Source organism: Gorilla gorilla, chromosome 21 (genome assembly GCF_029281585.2).
Source record: "Gorilla gorilla gorilla isolate KB3781 chromosome 21, NHGRI_mGorGor1-v2.1_pri, whole genome shotgun sequence".
NCBI lineage: Eukaryota > Metazoa > Chordata > Mammalia > Primates > Hominidae > Gorilla > Gorilla gorilla.
In genome coordinates this window covers 15,501,266-15,513,480 of record NC_073245.2, presented here as the reverse complement: position 1 = coordinate 15,513,480, position 12,215 = coordinate 15,501,266, and the positions used below count along the sequence as shown (strand labels likewise).

Genomic DNA, 12,215 nt, shown 5'->3' with positions numbered 1-12,215 from the left:
ATGCATCATGGTAAAGTTCTTTAGTATAACTTAAGCAATTGTGTGTAGATACATAGGTCATAGCTATGGAAAGTTTACCTGAGGATCCTGGTATATGAAATTTAGCTTTGTAATATGTGAAACCAACTAAATTTTACTTAGGGGAGTTTGGATGAGAAAGATGATAATGAGTTCTTTGGGCATAGTTTTCTAAAGTAAGACTATTGTCAACACAGGTCAAATTAAGCCAACCTAAGTATTTATCCTCTTCATTGAAAATGTTACCAAAAGCAGCAGATCAGTCCAAAATACCCTTTGAAGAAATTGGCAAGAAGTCTGCTTAACAGTAAAAACAAGTTTTTCTCCTTGTAATACTTGCAAAAGCTCACAGTCTGTGTTGGTGAGTGTGTTTCTTTAAGTAGGTGCTCTGTATCGTGCACACATGTACCGTGTGATGCAGGGGCTGCCATGGTAAGTATGTTTTTCGTGGAATCGAGTACATAGCTACATAAAATCCCATGCATATGGCTACAGTTGTTTTCTCCACATGCCAGCTTAATGTGACACTTTAAAAAAGTTGGTGGCGCTTTTTAAATAAAACATTTTTAATAGTATTATGAAACTTTGTCTAGTTGTACATTGTCAAATAATAGAAGTAATGTGCAAGGCATCTTAAATTGTGAAATGATGTAAATTATTGGAATACATAATGTTATGAATATAAAGAATGATAGGAAAACAAATAATGAAAGCATTAAAAAGCTGAAATGGGAGAAAGATTAATTTTACTGTGTTGAAAGTTTTAGGACGTAATCTACCCAGGCAGTTTTGGAACCAAAGCTAAAAGTTTTGCGATTATGGACAAGCCAGTTGACCTTTAGGCTTTAGCCTCCTCATCTATAAAACAAAAGGTTTGAACTACAGATTTTTAGATCCTTTCATTGCAAAATTTTATTGAGTAAATGAAATTTTACCATTCATTTTTCTCCCATGCACTGCTTTTTCTGGCATATTCCTTTTAGTTTAGAAGAGTCCTGAAGTCGTTTTTCTCAGTTTTTCACAATGACGTGTTCTCTTTGTGAATTAGGATAAGGTGTTAATGTGTTACATTTTAAAATAATTTCATGGATGACAAAACAAAATATTATCTTATTTGAACATAACACACAAAAGTAGTGAGTATTCCTGGAATGAAAACATTGGTATGAATCTGCAGGTAGTCCACTGATGTCACATCTTCACCAAAGATACTTTCTGAATTAACATGTAATTTCAACTTTTTTTTTTCTGTATCCACCCCTCTTTGCTTGTGGGTAGAATTAGGGATATTTCCTCATAGTCAAATGTTAGCCAGTTTTTCATTGTATCCTTTGAAATTTTTCCTTCATTTTTGTAGAAATACATCTTTATTTTTCAGCACATATCTATGTTTCTAACTTTCATAGCTGCTAACATTCACTCATAATTAGATTCATTACAAACTATCTTATTTTGACCTCGATCTCCCTTGAGTTTTGTTTAAGTCCTTTAACAAGACAATCAGTCACCTGCGATAGATAATTATTTTCAGAATAGTCTAGTTTGTCATTTTGTACAATAGTTTATTAGTATCTAAAATTCTTCTGAATAGTAAATACTGTCAGGTGTTAACTTGAGATTTGAACACTCTCAGAGAGTCTGTTGGCCTAGCTTCCTTTGCTTTACTCATGCCTAGGTGACTGTTTCTTTTACTGGTTGTACTAAAAATAGAGATTTTTTTTTTTTTTTTTTTTGGAGACAGAGTCTTGTTCTGTCGCCCAGGCTGGAGTGCAGTGGCGCGATCTCGGCTCACTGCAACCTCCGCCTCCTGGGTTCAAGTGATTCTTCTGCCTCAGCCTCCAAGTAGCTGAGATTACAGGCATGCAACCACCATGCCTGGCTAATTTTTGTATTGTTTTAGTAGAGACAGGGTTTTGCCATGTTAGCCAGGCTGGTCTCAAACTCCTGACCTCAGGTGATCCACCCGCCTCAGCCTCCCAGAGTGCTGGGATTACAAGCAGGAGCCACCACACGTGGCCTTGATTCCTCAGACCCCCTTTTACATTCAGTTTGTTTTCAAAATTGTGGAAGGAAAACAATCAGTAAAAGTTTTAAAAATTTGTGATATATGCAAGCAGTGATATTACATGGCTAGCTAATAATTTTGCTTGGTGATTTGTTAAAAAACAAACTTCCAATCTACATATTGGATAGTCTTATTTAAATTTCAGTGCTTGGTATAACTGAGTGATGTCAGTAACTGTTTAAGAAAACAATCATTAAGACTTATTCTTGTGGGAAGAAATTTTTAAAAATATTTTTGTTAATATACATGTTTGGAAACATTTCTACAGTCGTGTGACATTATGTATGCTAAATTGTGAAATAGCTCTACCAGTACTGTTAATGGAATATTGTCTTAGATTGACATCATTACTTTTTTCTGCAAAGATCTATCTCCCATGTTACTCCAAAAAGCTTAACATTTTGGCAGACTTTTCCAGAATGTTTTCTTTCAGAACTGTTTCCTTTTCTTAGATCTTAAAGAATAAGTTATTACAGATAATATATTAGAAAGTATTGCATGTACAATGAGACCAGGATTAAAAAATAAATGAAAGGATTGCATGTTTTGGGGTTATCACTGAGATTTTGAATTTCCCAATGCTCAGTTGTTAGTTTTTATTTATTTTTTTGAGATGGAGTTTCGCTCTTGTTGCCCAGGCTGGAGTGTAATGGCTCATTGCAACCTCCGCCTCCCGGGTTCAAGTGAGTCTCCTGCCTCAGCCTTCCGAGTAGCTGGGATTACAGGCATGCACCACTATGCCCGGCTAATTTTTGTATTTTTAGTAGAGATGAGGTTTCTCTATGTTGGTCAGGCTGTTCTCTAACTCCCGACCTCAGGTGATCCACCCGCTTTGACCTCCCAAAGTGCTGGGATTACAGGCGTGAGCCACCACGCCTGGCCTGTTAATTTTTTTTAAAGAAGTAAAGCTGAAAATTTAAGATTGCCTTCTAAAGTTTAATAAAGTAGGCTTAACAATTTTGGAAATTCAGTGTATTTTAAAACTAGGTTCTTTTTATTCTATATTATAACAGTTTACCAACCAATGTACATTTGTAGTCTGAATGATGATAGACATAATTCTGTCATCAGTTTACCTGGCCCTTTGGACTGTTCCTCAAATATGCTATTCTATTCAAGTCTAGGTGGTTTTATGCAGTGGGGTAGTGGGTAGATGAGACTGGAGTTGTTAAAATTGCTACTGAAATATGTTCCCTATCAAATTTAATCCAAAGGACTATTCTTACCTGATTAAGTAAAGATACTGCTATCAACAGTCTATAAAGTTCCCCTGACATCTGAATTAAAACAAAACAAACAGTCTTCTATGCCGTTATCTCTTTTTGACGTTTAATATTATATTCACAGCACCCTTTTCTTTTTCTTTTTCTTTTTTGAGACATAGTCTCTCTCTATCACCCAGGCTGGAGTGCAGTGGCGCAATCTCAGCTCACCGCAGCCTCCGCCTCCCAGATTCATGGGATTCCCCTGCCTTGGCCTCCCAAGTACCTAGGATTACAGGCGCACGCCACCATGCCTGGCTAATTTTTGTATTTTTGGTAGAGATGGGGTTTCACCATGTTGGCCAGGTTGGTCTCGAACTCCTGACCTCAAGTGATCTGCCTGCCTTGGCCTCCCAAAGTGCTGGGATTACAGGCATGAGCCACTGTGCCCAGGCTGTTTCTATTTTTATGTATGTATCTGCGATTTTGTTTTGAGAAGGAGTCTCACTCTGTCGCCCACGCTGAAGTGCAGTGGTGTGATCTTGGCTCACTGCAACCTCTGCCTCCCAGGGTCAAGCAATTCTCGTGCCTCAGCCTCACATGTAGCTGGGACTACAGTTGTGTGCCACCACACCTAGCTAATTTTTGTATTTTTAGTAGAGATGGGGTTTCACCATGTTAGCCAGGCTTGTCTCAAACTGCTGACCTCAAGTGATCCACCTGCCTTGACCTCCCAAAGCGCTGGGATTATAGGCATGAGCCACCATGCCTGTCCTATATTTGCAACTTTTGAGGTTTAGAAAGTTTGATATTTAAAAAACACATTTAAAAAATATTTCAGGAAAAATGTTATAGTAAACATCATCTAGAATTAATTTGATTTTCTTTTTAGTATAATGGATACGAAAGTCACCATATTTTTAAAAAAGCAATTTCACATTATATTTTTTAAAAATCTACCCAGTCTACCAATTAAGGTGAACTATTATAGCAGGGAAGTGTTTAGCTAGAGAAAAAGAGAATTTTATTTAGTATCCCAGGAGTAATGATTTGAAGAAATATATAGTGCTATTTTAGTTTTTAAACTTCAGAAGTTTGAGGATTTCAGAAAAGAATTTAGCCTGGTTATTTTAAGTGACAGGATTATTTATTGCATTTAATAATTAATAATGTGCCTAATTTGTTACATATTTGTTATTGTTTGGCTTATCATCAAATTTAATCAATATTAAAATCCTATAGAAAGTGTAGGAGAATATTTTAATCCATTATTAATGCCTTCTAAAGATAATAGAGAAGCTTTTATGTCTAGGCTTTTGAAGAGTATGTATAGGCTGGGCACAGTGGCTCACACCTGTAATCCCAGCACATTGGGAGGCTGAGGTGGGTGGATCAAGAGGTTAGGAGTTCGAGACTAGCCTGGCCAATATGGTGAAGCCCCATCTCTACTAAAAATACAAAAATTAGCTGGGTGTGGTGGCACGTGCCTTTAATCCCAGCTACTCAGGAGGCTGAGGCAGGAGAATCACTTGAACCCAGGAGGCAAGGGTGCAGTGAGCCGAGATTGTGCCGTTGCACTCTAGCCTGGGTGACAGAGTGAGACTCTGTCTAAAAAAAAAAAAAACAGTATGTGTAATATAATGCCTAGAAAAGGGCTCAAAGATTATATGTGAAAATCTTGATGGTGATTATCCCTAAATGGTATGATATGGGTGAGTTTTGTATTTTCTTTTTGCTTCTCTGTATTTAATTACATTTATGTAACAAATAAAATACCTTGTAAGATTATAGTTTGAAAATGTGCTTCCAAAATGTGTATTTAAGGGTTTTATTTCAGCATATAATCATAACTAGTGAGTTTCTTTTTAAAAATTAAAGGAAAATTAGAACACTTAAATTTTAGTCTTTTAGGTATACTCAGGGAATCTTTCATGGTTACTCACTACCGCATATGTTATCAACACATAGCTTTATGTTCTTTTTTAGTAGGGGAGCTTGATAATGGGAAACAGTATGAGGAATTGTCACACTGTATGAGATTTTAAACTAAGGCATAAGAATGAAACCAGATGTTAGTTCCTCTTTTATCACACTTGCTCTTCAAGTTTACCTGGCCACATGTCCCTTCTAGAATTTCCTGTGTTCTTTAGAAACACTGGTTCCTATGATATGAGAAATCTTCCTGTTTTTCACTTAGTATTCTTAAATAAATGTAATAAATAACTTTATTATGGTTCTTTAGTTCCTTGAGTAGCTTGCGATAATTGCTCTTGAGTACTTGTTCCTACTATTTTTACTATTGTAGGCTTGTTTAGGCTTTTTCTAAATGCATAGAGCAGGAGGTACATACTTTATCTAGCAATACCTCATTGATGGCTGACATACCAAAGAAAGTATATATGATATTTATCTTAAGAATTAATATCAGTTAAAAATGAAAATTTATTTGAAACAATTGAGTATTGTAGGCAGATTTAGGAATGGGTTTGAGACAGTTCTGTGTGCCAGTTCATCTCATTTTTCTTTGTTTACTGCCTCACTAATTTTCTTCCAGCATTTCATCTTGTTTTGTGATCTGGTACATTCCAGGCTTTTGGCATATAATATTGATAATACGATGAATCTTTTGGTCTCATATTTAGTATAAGATTTAGGCCACAAACATCTAATGGAGTCATGGGTAGAAAATAAGATATAAGAAATTATTGCAGACGTTTAACTTTTAAATTGCAGACTATCGGTGGTCCATGTCAAGTGATAGTTCACAAGTGGGAGACTCATCTACAACCACGATCAATAACCCCTTTAGGTATGGGCATTAACTGCATCTGTTTGAGGCATATGCATAAAGTTACTAATATGCTGCACAATGGCTTAGTGGGATTTAATAAATTTTTATTCTAAAGTTAAGGTCAATGCATTGTCAGTGCTACAAACTTCACTGAGCATTTCATGGATCTTTCAAAACTGAACAGTTTTTAATTGCCTTTTAAAATAAACTTTATTAGAAATATTTACCTAGATATTTTTATTTTCTTGGGTTAGATTAGTTTATTATGAAATATTTACTTTCATTTGGAATGGTTAGGAAGTTTATAAGATACCATTCTTCTTGACTGAGCATCCATAGCTCTATTTGTTTACTTGCTCAGGCTTAACGAACATTTGAAGAAAAAATTAATCCAAAACAAAGATTCTTAAATTTTTAACTTTGAATATTAATAGAGTAAGTTATTCTATTTTTTCTTTTCTTCTTAATTTTTTTTAAAGAAACTGGTAAATACTTGAATAAACTTGTATGAATGAATTCAAATTTCTTAAATTCCCTATTGGCTATGCTAGAATTGCTACTTGGAAAGTTGTTTTCTTTTTTTTTTTGTCTTTTTTTTTTTTTGGAAAGTTGTTTTCTTTTGAACACATTCACTTTTCTTATGCTTAAATATGGCATTTCTCTTCATACAAGTATTTTTGAATTTCTTAGTCCATATTGAAAATCAAATTTGAAGTTCACTTCACGTACATTAAATTACCCACATGTATTCATCTATAAATTGACTCAGTGCTGAGAAATGTATCTTTTAGTTTCTAGGTAAAGTTAAAATTGAAAGATAACTGGATGCCAGTTTTCTGGTTTAAATTAGAAAGCAGTGGGAGTTTCTGCTTTATCCTGGAGTAAGGACACATCTCATTTAAACAGTATCTCATTCCATCCTCTTTATTGGATTTTCTTTTTGTATGTTTTAATACATTTTTGATAGTGTATTTAGGATTTTTATGAGAGTATACTTAAAATTATAATATTCCCATACTGAGGTTGGAACTTACTAGGTATTGAATGTTTTAAAAAATTGTATTTTAAAGCATCTTGCAGTTAAATATATTTTATTATGAGAAGTGGGATGATTTTGTTTCTGTCTTTTAGAAAGGAATGTATACTTTTGAGAAATATAACTTTTGAACTTAAAAGCTGTGTGAAACTTACCAGAGAATCTTTATTAGGAACTGTCACATCCATTTTGCAAGTATTTCAGACTAACGTTTAAAGTAAACTGGGAAGGGAAGTAGGCAAGGAAGATAAACTGTATTTTACTCAAAGGGTGGGGTTTTACAGCTTTTCTCATTGAGTTGAAATTTCTGTTAGGAGAAGGGGTTGTGCTAGCGTTTATTCTTTTGGTAGTTCCTCACAGCTCTGTACATACAGGTAAGTTCACGCTGTTTGTAAAGCTTTTAACTGGCAGTAGTGAATAGTTGGGATATGAGGAGAATTACATTGGAGACAAGTTCAGAATATGCACTACATAAGAATAAGCATTTTAATTGTGCCAAGACCTTTGGTTTGAAAATCAAGGAGTTATCGTTGTCCAGCAACCTGTGAGTCTTGTACATTGGTTAGTGTAGAAGTTAATCCCAGTGCCTCTAGAGCACCTTTCTGAAGAGTTTTCTTTTTCTTCTTTTTAACATAATGGACAATCAACGAAGTATGTAAGAACCATTGCTGTTTGCTAGCCTCCTTTAAAGGGAATTCTTTATTGAGGGCTACAATAAATATGCTTATTCACCTTGGGCTGCTTTTAAGCTGTAGATTTAATATTATAAATGATCTTTAAGTTGGGTAATTTCTCAGTTGTTCATTGGGTATGCATCAAGAGTTTTAACTAAATTTTCTATTTTCCTTAAATTCTAGAAAGCGAAATTATTATTGACGATGGACAATTTGGAATCCACAGTAAGTGAGACTGACTTACTTAAATGTTTACTGAAATGATTGAGATTGTTACTTTACATTTCACTGGAGTTATATAGCACAGGAAAATAGAACATACAGTCATGTGCTGCATAACGATATCTTGGTCAAAGACAGGCCACACATGCAGCAGTGGTCTCGTATGATTATAATGAAGCTGAAAAATTCCCTGTACTTACACAAACAACAATGAAATCGTCTAATGACACATTTCTCAGAACTTATCTTCATTGTTAAGCAATGCATGACTGTAGTATGATTTTGAAAATAGAGACTGGATCCAAAAAACAAATCCCTACTGTTAAATAATTAGTTTCTAATATAATTGTTGCACTTTAAAATGTTATCCTTTTGGTTTTTATTTGACTAGCAATTTCAGGTATATGATGTTATATAATTAAAAGTGTATAGTATACTGAACTGCTAATGTAGCCTTTTACCTCTTTTACGTTTGAAATTACATTAATGTTTCTAAATATCTAAAGTGTGAAATGTTACACTTAGGCTAAGTTTGTGTATTTTGTGTGTTTGTATATCTGCATATACAGTAAAATTCAGACTAACCAAAGTGTTCTAGTAATTCTGGCTGAATGTTTAAAAGTTAGTTTGAGATAGAGTAGAAAATGCTTTAACTTCTGAATGTGTTGAAAATGTTATTTGTGTACTTTCTGTTTTAGTAAATACTATATCCTGAGAATTCTAATTTTCTTCAGTGACTGGAATTCTTACCCCCACCCGCCCAGGCTGGAGTGCAGTGGTGCAGTCTCGGCTCACTGCAACCTCCGACCATGAGGTTCAAGTGATACTCCTGCCTCAGGCTCCTGAGTAGCTGGGATTACAGGCACCTGCCACCATGCCCAGCTAATTTTTGTATTTTTTTTTTAGTATAGATGAGGTTTTGCCATGTTGGCCAGACTGGTGTCAAACTCCTGACCTCAAGTGATCCACCCACCTCAGCCTCCCAAAGTGCTAGGATTACAGGCGTGAGCCACTGCCCAGCTGGGTGACTGGAATTCTTTTTCTTTCTTTTTTTTTTTTTTGGAGATGGAGTTTTTGCACCTGTTGCCCAGGCTGGAGTGCAATGGCACAATCTTGGCTCACCGCACTCTCTGCCTCCCAGGTTCAAGCGATTCTCCTGCCTCAGCCTCCTGAGTAGCTCGGATTACAGGCATGCCCAGCTAATTTTGTATTTTTAGTAGAGATGGGGTTTCTCCATGTTGGTCAGGCTGGTCTTGAACTCCCGACTTCAGGTGATCCTCCCGCCTCAGCCTCCCAAAGTGCTGGGATTACAGGCGTGCGCCACCGCACCTGGCTGGAATTCTTACAGTGTATCAGGGCTATTATACTAAACTGCATTCTTTTTTTTTTTTTTTTTTTGAAATGGAGTCTTGCTCTGTCACCCAGGCTGGAATGCAGTGGCACAATCTCCGCTTGCTGCAGCCTCCACCTGCTGGGTTCAAGCAATTCTCCTGCCTCAGCCTGCTGAGTAGCTGGGACTATAGGTGAGTGTCATCACGCCTGGCTAATTTTTGTATTTTTAGTAGAGATGGGGTTTTGCTATGTTGGTCAGGCTGGTCTCAAATTCCTGACCTCAAGTGATGTGCCTGCCTTGGCCTCCCAAAGTGTTGGGATTACAGGCGTAAGCCACCATGCCCAGCCTGCATCCTCATTTTGGATGCTGTACTGTAGGAGTCAAAAGGTGGAAAGAGGGTGGGCAGAATTGTGTTTGTACTGACTCTGAATCAGAGATAAATTGCTGATAACCAGTTTGCTTTCCTGCTAAGCACAGGAAAGAACAGGCCTGAATGTTTTGGTTGTGGTTTTTATTAGGTATATATGTTTATGTATGGTAGAAATGAACATGCTCTGGCAGTATTTAGATAGGAATTTGACATCTTTTCCTTGATTTTGTTTGGGATTGTTTATATTACATCAGAAAACAGTGTACAGTACTTGAATAGCTTTAGTGTTAAGTGTTTTGGAGTCTTTAGTACTTCATAAGTAATATTTACACTACATGTTTTGGAGTGCTTTATGGAGTAGTAGTTTTTGCTTGAGCTGTAATGCATGGTCTCACTTGTCTTTTCTGCAAAAAAAAAAAAAAAAAGGTTAAAGTCCCACAATTATTAAGCATTCTTAAGTTAGGAGAGAATTTCTAAGGAGAGAAGTTTCTTGGTATTTCTTTATTTTAACTCTGTTGATGAAAAAGCTTAGATCCAAAACAGTTGACAGCTTCTCTGGTATTTATGAACATTTTATTACCTATGTTAAGTAGGTGAGTAGCTTCAAGTTAATGCCAACAGTGTTGTCACGATCATGCAGTTTATTTATGGCAGAATATATAAATTTGAGAATATGGATTTGACTCACAGTTCTGTTCTTACCTTCTGATATCTCACACCCCCAGCACTAGTGGCATAACTAGTTGCAGCTGAATATCTAAAGTGACGCTTTGGAAGTGTAACAGTGATCCCTAGTAGAACAATTGCTAGGTTAGATGCTATCTTGTACCATGTGCTCTTTCTGAAATAGATTTGTATTATTTTAGTCATGGATTCAATATGAATGTTTTAATTTATTTGTGTTGTGACAGTATAGCTAATTATTAATATTCATTTAATTTTTCCCCCTACTTCATATAAAAGTTATATTTTAATGAAGAATTTAAGACTACCTGTATATTTGCTTTGGGGAGAAGAGTACCAGTGATATGTAACCTCAGTGTATTACAGTGTGAATGTGGGCAGGGTGAGGTGGCTCATGCTTGTAATACCAGCACTTTGGGAGGCCTGAGGAAGGCAGATCACTTGACGTCAGGAGTTTAGGAGTTTGAGACCAGCTTGGCCAGCATGGTGACACCCTGTCTCTACTAAAAATACAAGTCAGCTGGGCATGGTGGGCGCCTATAATCCCAGCTACTTGGGAGGCTGAGGCATGAGAATCTCTTGAACCTGGGAAGTGGAGTCTGCAGTGAGTTGAGATCGCGCCACTGCACTCTAGCCTGGGCAACAGAGCAAGACTCTATCTCAAAAAAAAAAAAAATGGAATTGATTCCTTTTAGATTTTTTTCAAAGATGATATTGATAGAACCAGGATCTTTTCCGAAGGTCTTTGGAATATGTATTCTAAATCTGCCTGTTCACAATGATTCATTGTTTTGGGATTATTTTCTTTTTCTTTTCTTTTTTTTTTTTTTTTTTGTGAGATGGAGTCTTGCTCTGCCGCCCAGGCTGGAGTGCAGTGGTGCGATCTCGGCTCACTGCAAGCTCCGCCTCCTGGGTTCACGCTATTCTCCTGCCTCAGCCTCCCAAGCAGCTGGGACTACAGGCGCCTGCCACCACGCCCGGCTATTTTTTTTGTATTTGTAGTAGATACGGGGTTTCACCGTGTTAGCCAGGATGGTCTCAATCTCCTGACTTTGTAATCCGCCTGCCTCGGCCTCCCAAAGTGCTGGGATTACAGGCGTGAGCCACCATGCCCGGCCTATTTTCATATTTAGAAAGGAAAAAAGTTAATTCTTTTTTTATTGTTATTCTAAAAATACTTATTTGCTGAAAGAATTCTTTTCCTTCAGATTTTTACCTTTGGCACCCTTGGGTTGCATATGAACAACGGTTTAGGCAGGGGTTTAGGAAACAAATCATGGATTAGATCTCATTAAAAAATGTATTTCCTTTGGAGGTTAAAAAAAAAAGTGAATGTGAACTAGAATTATCAATGCCTATAGGTACTTATTGTGTTGTTTAAAAAAACATGTATAATAATTACTGTTCTTCATATTTATTCTGTCAGATGGTGTTGAAACTCTGGATTCTGGATGGCTGACATGTCAGACTGAAATAAGATTACGTTTGCATTATTCTGAAAAACCTCCTGTGTCAATAACCAAGAAAAAATTAAAAAAATCTAGATTTAGGTATGACCATGTTTATGTGTTACTTAGGCCATTTGTTTTCACTAGTGCTGTAGATTTCAGACTCAATTGGTTTTAGCCTTTAAGTGTACAGTTTGGGATAATGTTACATATTCTAGTAACTACAGGGCTTTGTAATAGTGAACTACTTATCCCCGCTCAGATTGCTACTGTTGCAGTTAGTCTTAATTTCTACATGTAGAACCAGAAAACATTTGTTTATATAGATAAGTGGTTTTCTAAGCTTATGTATTTTTATAGTTTCTATTTAAA

At 36.2% G+C, this 12,215-nt stretch overlaps 1 protein-coding gene across 4 annotated transcripts in view; it reads left to right on the top strand.

Annotated features, from left to right (window-relative positions):
- Positions 1-12,215, top strand: part of GPCPD1 (glycerophosphocholine phosphodiesterase 1) — a 66,310-nt gene that overhangs the window by 18,767 nt on the left and 35,328 nt on the right. For all 4 annotated transcript variants that reach the window (XM_055372534.2, XM_019017344.4, XM_019017345.4 and 1 more), the window contains 3 exons: positions 6,019-6,094; positions 7,970-8,011; positions 11,822-11,945. In XM_055372534.2, coding sequence (XP_055228509.1) covers positions 6,019-6,094; positions 7,970-8,011; positions 11,822-11,945 — 242 coding nt within the window. The remainder of the gene's footprint in view (positions 1-6,018; positions 6,095-7,969; positions 8,012-11,821; positions 11,946-12,215) is intronic.